The sequence below is a fragment of the Panthera leo genome, chromosome D3 (genome assembly GCF_018350215.1).
Source record: "Panthera leo isolate Ple1 chromosome D3, P.leo_Ple1_pat1.1, whole genome shotgun sequence".
NCBI classification, from domain to species: domain Eukaryota; kingdom Metazoa; phylum Chordata; class Mammalia; order Carnivora; family Felidae; genus Panthera; species Panthera leo.
The window spans coordinates 29,840,892-29,861,494 of record NC_056690.1 but is presented as its reverse complement, the minus strand read 5'-3'; the positions used below and the strand labels follow the sequence as shown (position 1 = coordinate 29,861,494).

General features: G+C 48.5%; 1 protein-coding gene and 1 long non-coding RNA gene across 3 annotated transcripts in view; one reads left to right on the top strand and one right to left on the bottom strand.

Moving 5' to 3' along the window:
• The window catches only part of PPM1F (protein phosphatase, Mg2+/Mn2+ dependent 1F), a 30,144-nt gene extending 24,912 nt beyond the window's left edge, over positions 1-5,232 (top strand). For both annotated transcript variants that reach the window (XM_042909647.1, XM_042909648.1), the window contains exon 8: positions 1,065-5,232. In XM_042909647.1, the coding sequence (XP_042765581.1) occupies positions 1,065-1,417 (353 nt within the window). In that variant the 3' untranslated portion in view covers positions 1,418-5,232. The remainder of the gene's footprint in view (positions 1-1,064) is intronic.
• A 1,730-nt stretch (positions 5,233-6,962) lies between these two features.
• Positions 6,963-20,603, bottom strand: part of LOC122203078 — a 31,395-nt gene continuing 17,754 nt past the window's right edge. Inside the window, exons 3-5 of the long non-coding RNA XR_006195074.1 lie at positions 9,658-9,774; positions 8,408-8,571; positions 6,963-7,408 (exon numbers count right to left, since the gene is read on the bottom strand). This is a non-coding gene — a long non-coding RNA (uncharacterized LOC122203078). The remainder of the gene's footprint in view (positions 7,409-8,407; positions 8,572-9,657; positions 9,775-20,603) is intronic.

The window sequence follows — 20,603 nt, the reverse complement described above, 5'->3', positions numbered from 1 at the left end:
GGTCTGTGGGGCCATGGAATCAGACTGAGATTCCTCAATCTGGTAAATTGAGAGAGTACAGGTGCAGACACCTTAGAAACTTCCATCTCACACAAATAATCACAGAAGTTAACCTTTACGTGATTATCTCCTCATTAAAACAGTTCCCCAGAAAAACCTACCAGGAGGTCCTTGGCTAGCCACTGTATGTGCTGAAAGGTCATAAATGAGGATTGTCCTCCCCTCCCCCATTCATGCTGATGATTCCTTTTTCTATCTTTAAAAAAAAAAAGAAAAGCAGCCCCCTCTCCCCACAATCCTGTTTTCTCAGCATCCTACAGCTGCTGGGCCTCACTCTGGGCTCCGCAGCCACAACGCTGCCTCCAGGTACCTAGGCAACACTCCATTCCTGCTAACCCCCTCAAGGTGACATGTCTCCTCCCAGCCTCCGGACACACGCCATCCTATCCTTAAGGCCGCCTGCGGTGCCTGCCTTATAGCCCTTCCCCCTGCTGCTGCTGCCTATTGGGTCTCTGGCACATCCGGGTGCGGAGGCAGCAGGATGGGCTTCTCCAAAAGTGGAGGCACCTTCAAAGGAGGGGGACACCCTAGGCAGTTCTGTGTCAGCGGTGTGGTCTGGTGCACACCCCTGGGCAGGAGCAGAAGGAGGGGGATCAGTGGGCCTGGGCAGTTTGTGAGGAGACAGAGGTGGTTTCGAGTCGCACTTTAAAGGTAAAGCCACCAGGACTTGCTAACGAATTGGATGTGGGCCCTCAGGGAGAGGGACCTGGGGGGAAGGGAACCTGCAGACCTGAGTATAAGGGAGGAAAAGTGAGGTCCTTTACCTCAGTCATCCCCTCTCTCGGGCCCAGCTCCACTGGAAGTGAAAAGGCTGTTTTGTAGAGCTGACCTTTGGTCTGGCTGGGTTCTAACTCTGCACCCAATAGGTCTGCCACATTGCCCTTAGCACCACATGAAATTATCCAATTTCACTGGTGAACACGGGCGTCGGAAGAGGGTGGCCACAGTGAGGCCCCGGGCCTGGCTGGACTTGGCAACAGGAGGCCTTTCTCTCCTGTGCCCAGGGGACGTCTTTCAGAAGCCCTACGTGTCAGGAGAGGCCGACTCAGCCTCCCGGGAGCTGACAGGCTCCGAGGACTACCTGCTGCTGGCCTGTGATGGCTTCTTCGATGTCGTCCCCCACCAGGAGGTCGCGGGCCTCGTCCAGAGCCACTTGGTCAGGGAGCAGGGCAGCGGGCTGCAGGTTGCTGAGGAGCTGGTGGCTGCAGCCCGGGAGCGGGGCTCCCACGATAACATCACAGTCATGGTGGTCTTCCTCAGGGACCCCCGAGACCTGCTGAAGGGCAGGGCCCAGGGGGTAGGAGACATGCCCGCTGGCCTCGCAGAGCCAGGGACTGATGCTCCACAGAGACGCTAGGAGGTGCAGGCTCCCTGCCCCTACCCCGTAACCCTCCCCCTCAGATGCCTTAGGACCCAACAGGTGATGGTGGACAGGTGGGTGCCACCCTCACAGTGCTTTCCCAGGGTCCCAAGTCTCCCGTGCTGCTTGCATTGGCCCATCCTGGTGGCTGTGGAACTGGACTGGGTGGTGGGGGATGTGCCCTGCTCAGACAGGCAGTGGGATGGCCTTGTTCTCTGAAGGAGGCCTAGGGAAGAGACCTCACCAAAGAAAAGACGACCCAAGAAGTGGAGCAGCTCTTGCTCCCAGCCCCATCAGGTAGGGGGCTCAGGTGGGGACCACAGCCAGACCAAAGATGCTGGGCATGTGCATGGGGCAGCAGGATGCTGCATGAGTCCCCAGGCAGACCCAGGAGCCACGGACATTTCCAAGTGCGACATGGGTGTCCAGCACAGGTTTCTCACTTGCTCCTCACTGGCCGCCACTGGGAGGCTTGTCTCCGCTGACGCACCTGGCCTCCCGAGCCAGCTTCCCAAATTGGGGAGAATGGAGCACCAGGGACCTGGTCTGCAGTGAATGCTCACAGCCCCCAGCCTCCCTGGGTCCCTCCCGTCCCACACACACCCAGTGAGAGGAAGGTCAGAATGACGATGAGGTTTGTGTCTTCAGTTTGTGGTCTTTTTTTTTTTTCCAGGACAGTTGAACTCAGAAGCAGTATTTCAGGTTTTTGTCTTTGTTTTGTCAGTGCCAAGGTGACCTGTTGTGTCATGTAACTTAAGCAGAGCTTAGCATTTATTTTATTCTTGGAAACCTTAAGTATTGATTTTTTTTTTTTTTTGGAAGAAACTTCTTTTGCAGTATTACTGATTTTTTTTTCCTAAATCAGGATTGAAGCAAACACTTTTCCAGGTGGTGTTAATAAGCCATTCAAGTGCCTTAAACAGCTTTATGTGAGGCTAGAACCGCCAGGCCTGGGATGGATTCTACTAGGCATGTTAAGTTTTTACAAGAGCAGGATTTATTTTGTTATAGTGGCATGATTTCAGCTAGAATTCTTCCCACTCCACCTCCTTTCTGCCCCTTTGTGATGCGATTTGCTGCTGACAGTCAGCAAAGCAGCTGAAAGAGCATGAGCTATGCTGCACAGCCTGGGCCAGACCTAGGGGCTCTGGGAGTTCGGGGTGACCATGGCACCTCCCCCAGCCTCCCTACGCACCTCAGTCCTGCTGCCCATGTCTCTGGCTGGTCCCCAGGCTGAGGAACTGAGCTCCATGAGCAGACTTCTCATTTGACTGGAATGTCCTAGAACGTCTCGTGTTGGTAATCGAATTGGTTTCCTTGGGAAACACACTTATGAGGCCTTGGCAAGTCTGGAGGCAGCCTGGGGGGTTCTGGCTCTGTTTGGAGTCTGTCCATCCACCTGCCCCACAGCTCCCCAAACCCCTCCTCCTGTTTCTTGCCCACCATGGCGGCACCCTCTGCTACCTTGCTTTGCCCACAGCCTGACCACCTGGGGGAGAGCTCTACGTTCCCTAGCATGCCCTGGGCAGGTGAGGCTCAGAAGCCACGAAGCTTGGGTGACTCAGACTACTCACATCCAGTGAGGCAGATATAGCATGTGTGTTGAGCTAGAAGTGGCAGGGCTGGGTGAAGAGTCCAGCAGAGAGGGGTCTCTGTGGGAGGACCCAGGCCTACGGGTCTGGGAAGAGCAGTGGGTGGCTTTGGAGGCTCGTGGAGAATGTCACTGGGAGGTGGGCAGCAGGAGGAAGCTTGGCACTGCGTCCCCCAGGCCAGAATCCACCTGCAGTAGCAAGGCTCCAGGAAGGTGGGAGCTGGGAGAGCCTTGGCAGCACTCATCAGCCCAGGGAAGGGCAGACTTGGTAAGAGCCACCCCCCGAGGCCCGAGGGCTGTGCAGCAGGGAGGGTGGGAGCCAGCTCTGGGCAGGCAGGGGGGCAGTGGGGGATGCCGCCCACAGGTTCAGCACTTACCCTACTCTCACCTCAGGGATGAAGAAGCCAAGATGATGTGGTCAGTGCCATGCTCAAGGGCTCGTGACAGAAAAAGTATCTTAAATGTAGTCACCGCAGTTCAGAGAAGGTTTGGTGGGAGCCAACAATGACCTGGTATTGCCGCACTTAATCTGAAGGCCCTGCTGCTTTCTGGGGGCCAGAAGCCCCCTCTTTGGCCCTTCCCAGCGCAGGGCCGGCAAGAGATGGCATGTGGCCCCTACCAGCCTGGCTGCCCCTGAGCATGACCTTAACAGAGGAAAGAGGTGTGGGCTTGTTTTTCTCATTTCTTTGCTAATCTTATTCTGGGATTGCCATCAAGAGTGGGGTTTCACCTGTGGAGTCTGGACTCCCCACGTGGTGGTCTGATTCCTGCCCAGACTCAAGGCTCCACCGGGAGATCTCTCCAGGCTCGTCCCAGTGCCCACCCCTCTTGTCTGTGAGAGGCCCTTGCCATCTGGTGCTGCTCAGCCTTGCCTTGAGGCGGAGGGAGCCCTTGTTCCCACTGCACAGATGCTGGCTTTGTGCAAGCATCTAGGCATAGAGGTCTCTTCCCTCTTGACCAGGGAGGACTGGGAGCCACTGGGCATCTTCAGCCTCTGAAAGTCCTGGCCCACCTCCTTGTCAGGCCACAGTCCCAAGAAGGCCTCTAGCCAGGACCCCAAGTCTAGAAGCCTCAGTCCCCTTCTCAAATCCCCACTTTGCCACTAGCTCATTATATGAGCTGAGCAAGTGGTGAGCCTCCTTGGGCCCCCTTTTCTCCTTTATAGGACACAGGGTTGCACGGAATCTGTGCAGCAGATCTTGGAATTTTGGAGGTTCGGGGCCCATCGAGGGCAAGCCTGGCACATCCTGGAGAGCTGCTGCCAGTGCTAAGGAACCCTCCCCTTCTGCTAGTGGGAGGGGTGGTTAAGTATCATTAGTGTCTATTCTTACAATTAAGTGGGTTGGAAAGGAATGGAGCTACAGTTGCTAGCCGTATAAGGAACACAGAAGCCAGAGAGAGGGAGCCCTGCTTTTACAGGTAGAGCTGATCCCAAGCCAGCAGGAGGAGGAGAGGCAGACAGGCTCAGCTGCCTCCTTCTGCAGGTGTGAGGCTGAAGGGCAGGGCACAGCCAGGGTCTCCCTTGCCTTTTAGTCAAGCTCCCAACCTGCTGAAATCCAGAGGCAGATGCATGGCCTCCCTGACCCAGCTTGTCCTCAGCATCCAGGACTAGGAAAGGGGTGTGCTTTACTGGGGACAGCGATGGGGGCAGGCCTCACTGGGGAAGCACAGGCCCTCTGAGGTCCTGAGCCAGCCTTTGGCCACAGTCCTATCTCCCCCTGCCCTTTGAAACCAGCATGTGGCCCTCGTCCCTACCCTTATAATGCCAGTTCTGAGTTCCAGCTTGGGTGTCTGGCCACCTCAGCAGTAGTCCCAGGGCTTGGGTCACAGCTCTGGCAGTTCCTAGGCCTGGCCCCGACAAGAGCCAAATGGGCACCTAAGGGCCTGTGCAAAATAAGCTGTTTTTGGTTTAATTCTGCCTGTAGCCCAAAGGAGGCAGCCCCAGGAGGCCCACGCTTTTCGCCGAGGCTCCACAGCTTTGCCAAATGCGCCGAGCTTTGCCATTCACATGCCATGCCAGCCTTGCCAAGGGTTTATTTGTGCGCGTCTCAGCAGGGCTCCTGGGAGAGGTGTTCTCTGCAAGGGGCATCTTGTTCCAAGATGGGACTACTATTTCCCCTGTGTGCAGGGGCAAGTCCCAGGAGGAGAGGCCCAGAAACACAGTCTCTTCCCAGGGGTCACTGTGCTCAAGTGTCAATAAACCACGAGTTTTGAAACCCTGTCACCTGAGTCCTGCCTTCTTTTCTCACCGCTCAGCAGCTGGTGCCTGAGTATCCAGAGTATGTTTAGGAGCTGCTGGGGTGCTGAGAGACCATCTACTAGTCTCCCCACAAAGCCAGCAGACTAATTCAGGAGAAAGCCCTGCTAGCCCACGCCCCCCCCCCCACAGGGGACCTCACATGATTGGGGAGCCCCCAGATGCCTGAAGTGGCCCAGGGACACTGAGGATGAGGACCCCCCTGCGAAAACACTCAGAAGGGAGAAAGCAGGTCAGCATCTGCCAGGTCTCTTGTGCTCCTGGCTGAACTTAGACCCCCAAGGAATAGGAAAACATTCCAAAATGCCTCCATGCAGCCACTGCTGAGCCGTGGCCCCAAAATGCTGCCTGAACTCCCCAAAATGTGAGGGGGCACTTGTGCTTCGGGGTTAGTTGGGGCCAACTAGTTGGATTGCTGTATCCCTTCCTCCCCTCCAGCCCGGCCTTGGATGCCGAGCCTTTGTCCCCATTTAGGCCTTGCCAGACTAGCTTCTAGTCCCTTCCCAAATCACCCTGAGAGCTTTCCATGCCCCTCCGGCTCCCAGCCCCATTGCAAGGGAGGCAGCTTTATCTGTCTCAATCATGTCACTGAGAGGGGGCTGGGGCTCCCAACCAGGCCCTGAGCCCCACCCCCCAGCCCCACCTACTCATCCATCTGTCTTCCCCCTGCCCGGTCCCCTCCGCCTCCTTGGAAGCTCCCTGCAGAATCTGCCCAGCAGAACCTCGTTCTTAAGTATATGCTGTCTTGATTGTTCACAAACAAATTGCTTCACAGTTCTATATCTCATTGCTATAGCCAGATGGTGGCTCCACACCACCCCCCACCCCACTGTCACTGAGCTTGGGGCCTGGGATAGCACCCTCTCTGGAGCCACAGGGTAGTGGTGGGGGAGACCTGAAGGACTGAGCACCAGGCAGGCAGGGATTGAACGGCCTCTGGGGCAACTGGGTGTCATTCACCTGCCAGACCAGGCCATCATGGTGGCAGGTAGGGGCTGGGGATATCAGCCAGGCTCTCTGCCAGCAGGGAGACAGACCTATACCCAGAAGCCAAGTCTGGCACAGACAACTGTCTGCCTCCAGGAACGATGAGAGCAAGGTGGTCAAGACTGGGTCTTGTGCCTAGTGGGTAGAGACCTCAACCTGGAGAAGCAAGTCCAACAGCCAGCAGAGCCAGGGAGACAGAAACTGGAAGCCATCTAGGAGGGCTGATGACTACCTTGCCCCAAGAGTTCCCCTTAGAGGGTCCCAGAACTCCTAGCTACTTCCTTCTGGTCCCACATGGCCCTCCCATTCTTGCCAGGCTGGACTGGGGCAGAGAAAGCTTCTAAACCAATCGAGGTCAGGGCGTCAGGCTCACACTCAAAGCCACACTTCATCTTGGGTCTGCTTCTGGGGACTTGGGCCAAAGAAGTCCCAGACATCTGCGTGTCCAAGGCCAAGCGGTGGGTATAACCTCAGAGCAGCCCTGGGATTGCTCCAACCTGGGCAGACGGTCCTGGACAAATGCCAGATCTGGCCACAGCACAGGGGGCTTTGGTGGCCCCACTGCCCATCCCAGGCAGGCCCCTTAGTCATTATGGCTGTGGCATCAGAGACCACCTCCCCCCCCTTCCCCTCCTCTTCCCTCTCTTCCTCCCCCTCCCCTGTTCCTTCCTGAAATTATAAAAGTAATATGACAACATGACAAAACTTGGGAAAAAAGATATAACAAGATAACCAAGGTAAGAAACATTTAGAACTGCAGCTTAAAAAAGAAAACCTCCTGAAAGGAAAGGCACCTTTTTGCCCAGAGAGACAAAAGAAAACAATATAGAGTCACTGGGGATGAAACAGATAAAATCCAAGAGCTATAAATCTTAGAGTCCAAGCTGTACGTACACATGATGCAACATGGGACGTTTAATGTCTGTTTGCAGCATTTTGTTCTCCGTGAACCGAGGCCTCACTTTGTGAAGCTGTTTCTCGGCAGCTTCTGCTAACGTTTGGGAGGCCTGGGCCCCAGCCAGCGACATTCCCTTTCATGGCAGCCTCTCCTCAGCCTCGGGGCTCAGCCAGGGTGCCACACATAGGCCACCGCGTGCTGTCCATCTCTCCATGCCTGATTCTGACAGTGCAGCATGCCCAGGTGGGTCGTTCCCTGTTCAAAATAAGGAGTATACAACATAAACACCTTGAGAATCGGTGTCAAAGATTTACCACATATGCATATCTCCCCACACACCATTACACTGTTCATCTGGCCTTTTTATGAAAATGGGACATTGCTGTACACATTCTTCACATTTTTGTCACTCAGCATTGTTTCTCCGATTTCATCCATGCTGTGTGGGTCTCTGGCCTTTTGCAGAAACAGCTGCTATGAACATTCTCAGTGGGCCTCCTAGTACCCATATGCAAGAGTTGCTCTAGGGCATATACCCAGGAGTGAAACCATTGGGTAGGACTGGCCACAGAATTTGCAGGACCCAGTGCAAATCAAAACACAGACCCCTTGATAAATTATTAGGAATTTCAACACAGCCGCAGTAGAGCAGTAAGGCAGGCGTGGCCCATGTGATTACACAGGCGTGTGGCCAGGAGGCCACTCTGCCACTGCCTCTTCACCCACCCAAAAGGCTCACGACAAGGGCTTGTGCCATACAGATGGCAATACACTGAGAGTCCACTGTTCCACATCCTCACCAGCACTTCCTTGTTTCCATCAGAGTTTTTAATTTTTGTCAGTGGTACATGAAATGGCATCTCCTTGTGGTTTCAGATTGCATTTCCTTGGTTACCCGAGAGGGTGAGCAACTTATGTGTGTATTGACGGGTGACTTTTTAAAATTATTTTTTAATGTTTATTTATTTGGGGGGTGGGGGGTGCAGAGAGAGACACACACACACAATCCTAAGCAGGCTCCAGGCTCCAAGCTGTCAGCACAGAGCCTGATGTGGGGCTCAAACCCACCAACCATGAGATCATGACCTGAGCCAAAGTCAGATGCTTAACTCATTGGGCCACCCAGGAGTTCCTGGGTAACTTTTTTTTTTTAAGGAACAGGGGACAGAGTTGTTGCCTTGTTCTGTTCTCGCCCCTCAGTGACCACACGGCTTGGGTAGGTTACTCCCCTTCCTGGGGATTTCTTTTTCTTACCTGAGCAACAGAGATGCTGCTTTGCAGTTCTGCCATTAGATACAATCCTTAAGTCAGGAGCTGTATTCTCTTCATCTTTGTATCTTCGGCTCAAGGCCTGGCCCCAGGATGGTGTTACAGACTGTCACTTCTGCTGAATGAAGGCTAAAATTCACCAGGTAGTTCTGTAATATCAACAAAGGCAGACAGGTGAGGGAGCCTCCCTCTGGAAGCAAGAGAGGCAAGCAGAGGGGCAGAAAGCAGAGACCTGGTTCAAAGCCAGCCTCTGCCAGTCTCTGCAACCAAGGGAACATCACTTCTCTGAGCCTCTGTTTCCTCACCTGCAAATCGGGATGATGACAGATCCCTCCTAGGGTTGCAGTGAGGATTGATTTAGATGGTGGAATCAGTGGTTACTCTTTTCACCTCGCCCCTGGAGTTCTAGGATGCATCCCCCACACCTGACCTGCAGGGGTCGCTCTTCTCTCTGGGCACCAGATCTTTCTTCTGTCAATGAGGGGAGTGGGCCATCATTGATTCCCCACCAACGGGCCACTGAGTTACAGAGGCAGAGGTTCAAAGTTGGAAAGTAAATCTGACCAAGCTAGGGCTCCAGCTGAGATGGGTCAACATGTGCCCCCTTGTTTTGGACTGAGATACAGTTTATAACAACAAAGCCTTTCAGTGTTGACCATCTGAGACCTGTGTGATAAGCTTAGGGGAAGGTCATGATATATTGCTGGAAACTTCGATGTCCCTTCTCATCCCCCATTCACTGGTGCCCTAACACATGTGTCCTTCCACTGAGCTGCTGAGCAATCCATGGAGAGCAAATACAGGATTTCCAGTGCACCCCACCTGTGCCGAGTGACCACTGGTGGGCAAGGACTGGGTCTCGGGCTGCTCCTAGACAATGTCCTGGAAAGTCTCCTGGACACTTCTGACTCAGTGTGTCCAAAACTCACCACACTCTCCACAAGCTCCACCTCATCTTAGGGATTGGTGTCACCATCCTCCACCCTAGTGCCCACAACAGAACTCAGGAACCACCTCCACCCACCTCCCCCCACCCTGCCAACCCCTCCTCCCCTCTGGTAGCTCTGAAGGGAGCCATGTAAGGAGGTCCATGTAATCTATTATCCACAAGGTGACACCTCTGAGAGTGAGCGAGGACCCTATTAATGATTGAACTGGGACAACAGCAAACACTTGGATGTCTCGGTGCATAACTGTGTATAAAAGTAGACGTGGACAATGAGTAATGTAATTACCAGGGCACTGCTGCTGTAGCCAACGATGGAACACAGCCTAGATCTCCACCAGCTGGAGTTGTTCATAGGGTGCAATCTTACTCAGCATTTGAAATGCTGCTCCTGGATTTTAGGAGGCTTAAACAAAAAGAAAAAAAAAAGGAAATTTAAATAATTAGAAAAATATGAAAATTAGGAGAAACTCTTGAGAAAAATGTAAAATGACAAAAGCAAAATACAAAGCATATGAAAGTATGTGCTAACTATGTACATAACTGTATAAATATACAAAGAAATGTGTATATTCTACACACACATAGAAAAGGGTCCAGGGACAGCTCAGTCAGTACAGCATGCAACTCTTGATCTCAGGGTTGTGAGTTCAAGCCCTGCTTTGGGCATAGAGCTTACTTACTTACTTAATTAATTAATAGGACCCAAAGGAACTACCACAATTGGAATCATAATTACCTCTGGGTGACTGAATTTCTATTTTGATTTTGTAGTACTATTTTTGTATTTTCCATATTTTTGGTAAGAATGTTTTACTTAAAAAAAATTTTTTTTTAATCTTTATTTATTTTTGACAGTGAGAGAGACAGAGTGCAAGTGGGGGAGGGTCAGAGAGAGAGGGAGACCCAGAATTAGGAGTAGGCTCCAGGCTCTGAGGTGTCAGCACAGAGCCTGATCGATGTGGGGCTCAAACTCACAAACCATGAGATCATGACCTAAGCTGAAGTCTGATGCTTAACCAACTGAGTCACTCAGGTGCCCCATGAATGTTTTACTTTTTAGATCAGAAGGAAAAAAAGGTTTTTAAAAATTTTTTTAATTTATTTTCAGAGAGAGACATTGAGCATGAGTGGGGGAGGTATAGGGAGAGGGGGAAAGAGAATCCCAAGCACTGACAGTGCAGAGCCTGACTCGGAGTTTGATCCCACACAGGGCTCGATTCCATGAACCGTGAGATGATGACCTGAGCCAAAATCAAGAGTTGGACACTCAATGGACTAAGCCACCCAGGTGCCCTGGAAAAAAAATATATTTAATATCACTTCAAGACACCAAAACAGTTCATTTCTTCACAAGTGCTTCCTGAGCCCACTGGTCTAGACTTTCCAGGATCCAGGGACAGAGGCCCTTTCTCTGGGGTGCCACCTTGATAAAAAGAAAAAGGCTCAGGCCAGACTCTGGGTTCCCCAGGGGCAGTGTGGTTGGGGGAATGGAGAAAGCTGAGAAGGCAGGCCTCCCTGGAAGGGAAGAGTGGGCATCAGGGCTGTGGGTGGAGTTGTAAAGTGGCCACAGGTGTTGGTGATCAATACCATTCAGTAGGCTAGTGGCCAAGGGTACAGTGGTGGTTACACCGTGGTCTGTGCTGAGAGATGACCACTGGGCCAGGAGAGCCAAAAGGAACCTGAGTGAGCAAGCCCTGAGGAGCTGAGGAGGGAGTTAGCACTTCCTGAGGGTCCTGAGCTTGAGACGCTGTGCATGCCTCATTCAGTTATAACTGAGGCCCTGAAGGTCTTTGCCATCCCTGCCTAGAGGCTCAGTGCAGCCAACCCAAGGTCATTGCCAGTGTGCAGCAGAACTCAGGTTGCCTTCTCCTAGAATCAGCACCGGGCTCCCCACCTCTGGTCATCACCTGCTGTGGCTGTGCCGAGGGAAACTGCGGGATAGCGTGTGGTGTGGTGTTAGAAAGACAGCGCGCTGTGTAGCTGCCCATGTGGCTGAGTCAGAATAGAATAAATCTGTTAGAATTCTGCGTATGCTGGTAATTACTCTCAAACATGCTTTACCGAAATTTCTCCTCTCAAGAGCTGACCGGTTGCTTCATTTAGAAGATAAATACAGAGTCAGCAGGGGTGGGAGCCTGTGCTCCCACCCCCACCCCGGTGTGGCTGGAGGAGAAGAGGGTGTGGTGTGAGCAGATCCTTGGCGGACTAGGGGCCTCCAGTGCGGCACGGAGGTTTCTCTATTCTTCAGTAGTAACAAGCCCTCAATTGTCTCTGAGGGTGGGGGCGGGGCAGTAATTGCATTCACATTTTAGCCAGCCCTCTGTGGTGGGTGGAACTGCCTGAGTTGGTGTGTGTGACCGCTTTGCAAACGGTCCTTGAGACCATGCTGTGCTTGCCCCGCGTGTAAACGTACTGCACATGTAAGTAGGGCAATCTAAGTTTGATAAAGGGATTATTTACCAAAGTGTGGGAAAGGTGTGGGGAAACCGGAAAGCACAGAGTGGCGGCGGGGCGCCAGCTAGCGCAGGGGCTGTCGCCCTTTCTGGGCCTGGAGGGATGAGAGGAGGAGCTGTGTGGAGAGCGCCCCCTTCAGGAGCTGTGAGGAGAAGGGCCAGCCTGGTGCAACCCTGTCGAGGAGCTAGGGAGTAAACACCCAGAACTCAATTCTTCTTCCTCTTCCAAATTCCAGCGTCCCCTAACCAAACTCAGGCAAAAACCTGCCTGCGGATGCCCAACAGGTTCCAAGGGAGACGGGCAGTGGTTATGAAGGGCATCCGGCACCAATTAAAACATACCTTAAAAACATAGTTACCCTCAAAAGTTACCCTTAAAAACATACTCTGTAGGTAAAAGGATAAATTATTGTACATTCTTTTAATGGATTCCAATGTGTCAGTTTAAAAGATTGTGGAAGATTTCTTATGCTCAGACCAAGAAAACAAGCAATGAAAATATATCAAACTATCCTACTTCAATATTTAAAACTGTATAAATATACATGAGTGTGCTCTTTTAAACATTTTTTTTTAACGTTTATTCATTTTTGAGAGAGTGTGAGGGGGAGGGGCAGAGAGAGAGACAGAATCTGAAGCAGGCTCCAGGCTCTGAGCTGCCAGCACAGAGCCCGATGTGGGGCTCAAACCCACAAATTGTGAGACCATGACCTGAGCCTAAGTCAGGCACTTAACCAACTGAGCCACCCAGGTGCCCCAACATGAGTGTGCTCTTATAAGCACAGAAAAGAAGTCTGGTTACCTCTTGGAGGTGGAGTGCAGGCGGGTATCTATAAACCTTCATGCCTTGCTTTACATGCTTTGCATTATTTGAATTCGTAAACATGAGTGTGAAATGTTTTTGTAATTTTAAAAAATCATAAAATAGAAAGAAAGGAAAGAAACTCTTGGAAGCCAGAAAGAGTGAATGGGCTGAAGAGGCTGAGGCAGGGAGAAACTGAGGGCCACTAGCCACAGAGAGGCCAGGCCAACAGTGGTCAGGACCAACTGAAGCAGTGGAAGTAGGGATGGAGTGGAAGGCTGGCTTGCAAAGTGCTTGAAACCCTCCTCCTCTTCCCTCTCCTCCCTCCCTCTCCCTTCCTTTCCCTTGGAGATGGCAACATGGCTGGAAGCCAAGGAGGCAGCTGGTATGGTTGGAAAATCAGTTACACACAAGGGGATTGAACAAATATATTGAGGATAATGGGAGCCAGGTTTTTCTCACTGTTGGAGGAGAATTACAAATGTGGAAAGGGGGCAGGCCTGAAGAACTGGAGCTATCAGGGTGAACTGTATGTGTGTGTGTGTGTATTGTATATATGTATATATATAAGTATATATATATACATATATACAAAAAATATGTATTATATATTGTATAATATACACATATATTTGTATATGCATATGTATGTATATGTATATATGTGTGTGTTTATGTATGTGTGTGTATGTATAGATGGATAGATATACAAATACATGTTTGTGTGTGCATACTTTTTCCCTAGCACTGCCCGCTGAGAAGGCCTAGATAGCAACAAGCACATCAGGCACCCAGATCTTGATTTCTAAACATTATCCTTCACCAAAACGAATTAGGACTCCCTTGGGGTGCCTGGGTGGCTCAGTCGGTTAAGCGTCTGACTTCAGCTTAGGTCATGATCTCACAGTTTGTGAGTTCAAGCCCCACATCAGGCTGTTAATGCAGAGCCTGCTTTGGATCCTCTGCCCCCTTCTCTCTCTGCCCCTCTCTGGCTCGTGCTCTCTCTCTCTCAAAAATAAATAAACATTAAAAATTCTTTAAAAAGAAAAGGACTCCTTGAAGAAATAGTTGATTCCAGTGTCAGTGGGGCAACTGGAAAATAAAGTATTCAAAGAATAGTGACATGTCAAAAGGACAGTAAGGGGCTCCCACCCACCAAGTCTGGGACAATTAGAGCATCAAAATAAAAATAAGGGGGCACCTGGGTGGCTCAGCCAGTTGAGCATCCAACTCTTGATTTAGACTCAGGTCATGATCTCACAGTTGTGGGATCCAGCCCCGATTTGGGCTCCATGCTGAGCTTGGAGCCTGCTTGGGAGTCTCTCCCACTCTCTCTGCCCCTCCCCCACTCACACTCTCCTTGTCTCAAAACAAAAGAAATAAACCTTTATAAATAAACAAACAAACAAATAAATAAACATGATAATAACCAACTACAACCCACTGAATAACCTAGGAATCTATGAGTCATATTGATTAAGGAGAAGGAAAAGCTCTTCCTTACAGTACAAAGCCAACTAATAAAAGTAGAGGGAGTGATGGAAATAGAGAAACCATCATAATGATGGACTGATTCAGGCCGGAGACTTCATGGATGTTCTAAGGCTTCTAGGTCGAGGTTTGATGAGGAACAGAATATTGCAAAATATGGAGCGTATTTCCCAAAACTAAAATTGGTGTCAACAAAATCTCCCACCCTACATGCTCTTCTGCCACACCCCCATCATGAAGTGAATAGTTTCCCTCTCCTTGAGTCTGGCCGGAGCATTTTCACTCACAACCAACAGAACATGGCAGGAATGACACTGTAAATTCTAAGGCCAGACCAGAAGAACCCTGCAAGTTTTATCCTTGTCTCTTAGAGCACTCTTTCTTGGAACGCTGCCTCTCAGAACCGCACAGTCATACTATGAAAAGCCCAAGCCACAACAAGAAGCCACACATTGGTGGCTCCACTGACAATAATCTCCAGTGAGCCTGTCAGTCACCCCAGCCCATCTTGGAAGTGGATCCTCCAGCCAGCAGCCATTTAAGACACTTCCAGCAGTTCAAGTCATTTCAGCTGAGGCCCCAGATCATGGAGGAGCAGAAATAAGCCAGACCTACCATGCCTTGTCTGAATTCCTGACCCACAGAATCCATAAGCATGATAAAGTGGCCTTTGTAATGGCACTAAATTTGGGGGTAGTTTATTAGGCAAATATAGACAACTGGAGAATTAGCATAGTCTCAGATATCTCCTCACAAAATACTTATCCAGCACAAAGAAGAAAATGGTAGCTTTATGGAGGAGAAACCTGGCAGACAGCAATCTGACAATGGAACCATGGTTCCTATGACCGATCAAGGTTCCCATGATGATCCAGTCATCATCATGATATGCTGAGAACAACACAGTATCGTTTCAGCAGTACTCTAACATGTCCTGGGGCTAGTCTCAAGGAAACTTTGAACAGACTCAGATTGAGACAGCACCAATTTATCCATGGTATTTTTAGAGACTCAAAAAAATATTTTAATCTTAATTTATTTTGAAATCAGAAGGAAAAATGTCAATAGTATGAATCCAGTCTGCATTATATTCATCTTTATACCAAAGCAATATAAAGTATATTTTAACTTTTTTATGCAGGAAGGAACCCACAAATGCAAAAGTGCCTAGGACCAACCAGAGTCATAATGCGTGCCTGGGTTGAGGACATCCTACAGAATGAAATGTGCCAGATGAAAGGGAATCAACACACTCCACCCTATCTCTCCCACTGAATGCAGATATCAAACTTGGAAAGAGGGGTGCCTGGGTGGCTCGGTTGGTTAAGTGCCCGACTTCAGCTCAGGTCACGATCTCACAGCTCGTGAATTCGAGCCCCGCGTGGGGCTTTGTGCTGACAGCTCAGAGCCTGGAGCCTACTTCAGAGTCTGTGTCTCCCTCCCTCTGCTTCTCCCCCGCTCATTCTCTCTCTCTCAAAAATAATAAATATAAAAAAAAAAAAAAACCTGGAGCAAAAAAGTAAACAATAATGGGCACACTGGGGAAGAATGCCAGAATTCAAAGTATTACTGAATGACTAGTGAATTTTCTCCTTTTCCCCCTCAAGTATCCCCCAGTTTAGAGTCAATGCAGTCTGAAACCTGGAAATGCATATAGCATGAATGAGAGAGCTTCAGGAGGAGCTCACTTTCTCTGGCTAGAGGAGTGGGAAGGGGGACTCTAAACATGGAGAGAAATACAGGAAGATCCCATTTTTCTTTTTTTCTTTTTTCTGCACTTTCTTTTCTCACCCCCTAAACAATTTTGTGCTGGTGGTGGCAGCAGCAGAAACAACAGTGGCAACGGGGGCCACTTCGGGAGCCTAAAATTCTGAGTGAGGAGAACCTTCACCCCTGATCAGAGAGGCTATGATTCCCAAAAGGGTGGGCCTCTCTCTCTCTCTCTCTCTCTCTCCTCCAATACTTGGCTCCAGATATGGGACCAGTCATGGGAGAATGTGGCAAAATGGGGGAAATAAAGCCATACCTTTCTGGCCAGAAGACCACAAAGGGGAACCCCAAGGAACTAGAAAGGACCAGGAAGATTGCAAAGTTGTTTATTAACTGTATGGGTCTGACTCTAAACAGCACACCATAGCTTTTGAAAAGTAAATTAGGACAGACACCACCCAGGTTCCAAACCGGCCACTGGATGGTACATCCTGGAAGACAGAGCTGAAAAGCACTTCAAAGGCTTTGCAAATGGAACTGACACCAAACCACAACCCATGGAAGACTGGATAAAACTTGCAGCCTGAATTCAAGCAAGTCAATTGCCTATTTAAACAAAAATATCAACATTCTCATAGGATTTAGACAGAACACAAAGTCCCATGACATAATATTCAAAATGGATACAATCCAATGATTTTATAACAATGACCATGTATTACTCAGCCTACAGAGAGCCAGGAAAATCTCAATTCACCTGGCAAGAGACAATCAATAGATGTCAACACTGATATGACACAGATGTTGGAATTGTCTGACAAAGACTTTTTTTTTTTTTTTTAACGTTTATTTATTTTTGAGACAGAGAGAGACAGAGCATGAACGGGGGAGGGGCAGAGAGAGAGGGAGACACAGAATCGGAAGCAGGCTCCAGGCTCTGAGCCATCAGCCCAGAGCCCGACGCGGGGCTCGAACTCACGGACTGTGAGATCGTGACCTGAGCGAAGTCGGACGCTTAACCGACTGAGCCACCCAGGCGCCCCAAGACAAAGACTTTAAAGCAGCTGCTATGTGTGTCTGTATGTCAGTATATGTCTGTCTTTATGCCAGTATGTGTTTATGTTGTTTTGATTACTGTAGCTTTGTAATAAGTTTTTTTAAGTTTGTTTATTTATTTATTTATTTAGAGAGAGAGAGAGAGAGAACGAGTGGGGGAGGGCAAAGAGAGAGGGGGACAGAGGATTCAAAGCAGGCTCCGTGCTGACAGCACAGAGCCTGATGTGAGGCTCTAACTCACGAACTGAGAGATCATGACCTGAGCCAAAGTTGGACAGTTAAACGACTGAGCCACCCAGGCGCCCCTTTAGCAAGCTTTAAAATCAGGATGTGTGAGGGGGTGCCTGGGTGGCTCAGTTGGTTGAGCGTCTGACTCTTGATTTCAGCTCAGGTCAAGATCTCACAGTTGTGAGATTGAGCCCCTAGTTGGGCTCTGTGTTGAACATGGAGCCTGCTTGTGAATTTCTCTCTCTCTCCCTTTCTCTCTGCTCCCTCCCTGATCATACATGCACTGTCTCTCTCTCTCTAAAAAAAAAAAAAATAATAAAGATGTGTGAGTCATACAATTTTTTTCATTTTCAAGATTGTTTTGACTATTTGAGGTACCTTGGAATTCCATATGAATTTTAGGATGGATTTATCTATTTCTGCAAAAGACATCATTGGAATTTTGGTGGGGATTGTGTTGAATCAGTATATCATTTTGGGTAGCAATGACATCTTAACAATATTGTCTTCCAATCCACTAACATAGGATGTCTTTCCACTTATTTGTCTTCTTTAATTTCTTGCAGCAATGTTTCATAGTTTCCAGCATACAAACCTTTGGTCTCCTTGGTTAAGTTTTTCCTAACTATTTTATACTATCTGATGCTATTATAGATGGAATTGTTTTCTTAATTTTCTTTTTGAATCATTCATTGTTTTTGTATAAATGTGCAATTGATTTGTGTGTGTTGGTTTTGTATCCTGCAACTGTACTCAATTTGTTTATTGGTTCGAACACTCTTTTTTTTATTTAAAAAAATTTTTAATTTATTTTTGAGAGAGAGACAGAGCACAGCAGGGGAGGGACAGAGAGAGAGACACACACACACACACACACACACACACAGAATCTGAAGCACATGCCAGGCTAAGAACTGTCAATACAGAGCCCAACATGGGGCCCAACCCACAAACTGTGAGATTGTGACCTGAGCCAAAGTTGGACGCTCAACCGATTGAGCCACCCAGGCACCCCAGTTCTAACAGTATTTTGTAGAATCTTTAGGGTCTTGTACTTATAAGATCATGCCATGTGCAAACAGAAATAATTTTCTTCTTTCCTTTTCAATTTGAATTGCTTTTTATTTTTTTCTTTTTTCAAACATTTTTTAAATGTTTATTTTTCAAAGTGAGAGAAAGAAAGAGTGTGAGTGGGGGAGGGGCACAGAGAGAGGGAGACACAGAGTCCAAAGCAGTCTCCAGGCTCTTAACTGTCAGCACAGAACCCGATGTGGGGTTTGAACCCACGAACCATGAGATCATGACCTGAGCTGGGGTGGGTTGCTTAACCAACTGAGCTACCCATGTGCCCCTTTTATTTTTCTTGCGAGAACTCTGGCCAGAAACTTCCAATAGTATGTTGAATGAAGTGTTGGAAGCTCACATCCTGTATCGTTTTTGATTTTAGGAAAAAACAAAGCTTTTAGTCTTTCAGCATTAAGTATGAAGTAGCCATGGGTTAATACATGGCTTTTATTATATTGAGGTTTCTTCTATTCCTAGTTTGTTGAAGTGCTTTAAAAAAAAAAAAAGTTTATTCATTTAGGAGGGTCTGGGTGGCTCAGTCAGCTAAGCATCTGACTTCAGCTCAGGTCATGATTCCATGGCCCATGAGTTCAAGTCCCACATTGGGCTCTCTGCTGCCGGGGCAAAGCCCGCTTCAGATCCTCTGTCTCTGTCTCTTTCTGCCCCTCCCCACTTGCACCCTCTCTCTCTCTCAAAAATAATAAACAACGTTTATTCATTTATTTTGAGAGAGAGAGAGAGTGCTAGCTTGTGCAGGGGAAGAAAAGGGACAGAGAGAAAACTCCAAGCAGGCTTCGTGCTGCCAGACCAGAGCGCAACATGGGACTCAATCCCACAAACCATGAGATCATGACTTGAGCCAAAATCAAGAGTCCTGCACTTAACAGACTGAGCTACCCAGGAGCCCTTTGGTGAGTTGTTTTTTGTTTTTTGTTTTTTTTGTTTTTTTTTTTTAATCATGAGGGGCATCACATGATCACGTAGTTTTTTCTTTCATTGTATTAATGTGATGTATTACATTGATTGATTTCCTTGTGTTGAACTACTCCTTCATTTCAGGGATATTCCCACTCAATCATGGTTAATCATCCTTTAAAATGCTGTTGGAGGGCACCTGGATGGCTCAGTGAGTTAAGCTTCCGACTTTGGCTCAGGTCAAAATCTCATGGTTTGTGGGTTTGAGCCCTTCATAAGGCTCTGTGCTGTCAGCAGAGATCCCCTCTCCACCCCCGCCCCCTCACCCTGACTACCGCCTCTAAAATAAATAAATAAGGCACCTGGGGAGCTCAATCAGTTAAGTGTCCGGCTTCAGCTCAGGTCATGATCTTGCAGTCTGTGAGTTCAACCCCATGTCAGGCTCTGTGCTGACAGCTCAGAGGCTAGAGCCTGCTTTGGATTCTGTGTCTCCCTCTTTCTCTGCCCCTCCCCTGCTCAGCTCTGTCTCTTTGTCTCTCACAAAAATAAATAAACATTAAAAAAAAAATAAAATAAAATAAACACTTTAAAAAATCTTGAAAAAAAATGCTGTTGGATTTTATGTACTAATATTTTGTATGTTTATTAAAAGTTTATTTATTTATTTTGAGAGAGAGAGACACACACACACACACTGGGGGAAGGGCAGAGAGAGAGGGAGAGGGAGAATCCCAAGCAGGCTCCAAACTGTCAGCAGAAAGCCTGATGCAGGGCTTGATCTCATGAACCATGAGATCATGACCTGAGCTGAAGTCAAGAGTCAGATACTTAACCAAATGAACTGCCCAGGCACACCCTACCTATGTACTAATATTTTGTTGGTGATTTTTGCCTATATATTCATAAGGAATACTGGTCTGTGATTATCTTTTTTTGTGATATCTTTATTTGGTTTTGGCATTACAGTAATGCTGGCCTCATAGAATTAGGAAGTGTTGGGGCACCTGGACAGCTCAGTAGCTTAAGCATCTGGCTCTTGATTTTGGCTCAGGTCAGTCATGATCTCACAGTCTTTGTCTCTCTCTCTCAAAATAAATAAATAAATAAACATTTAAAAAAAAATAATTAGGAAGTGTTCCCCCCTCTTTAATTTTTGGGAAGAGTTTGAGAAGGATTGGTGTTAACTTGTTTAAATATTTGGTATAATTCACTAGCAAAGCCATCTGGTTCAGAAGTTTTGTTTATTGGTAGGTTTGGGGTTTTTTTGTTTATTTGCTTTTAAGCTCCATGTAAGCTCCATGTCCACCATGGGGCTTGAACTCATGATGCTGAGATTAAGAGTTGTATGCTCTACCAACTGAGCTAGCCAGGCATCCCTGTTTATTGGGAGGTTTTGATTGCTGATTCAATCTCTTTACTCATCATAGGTTTATTGAGATCTGCTATTTCCTCTTGAGTTAATTTAGGTTATTTGTATGTTTGAAGGAATTTGTCCATTCCTTCTAGGTTATC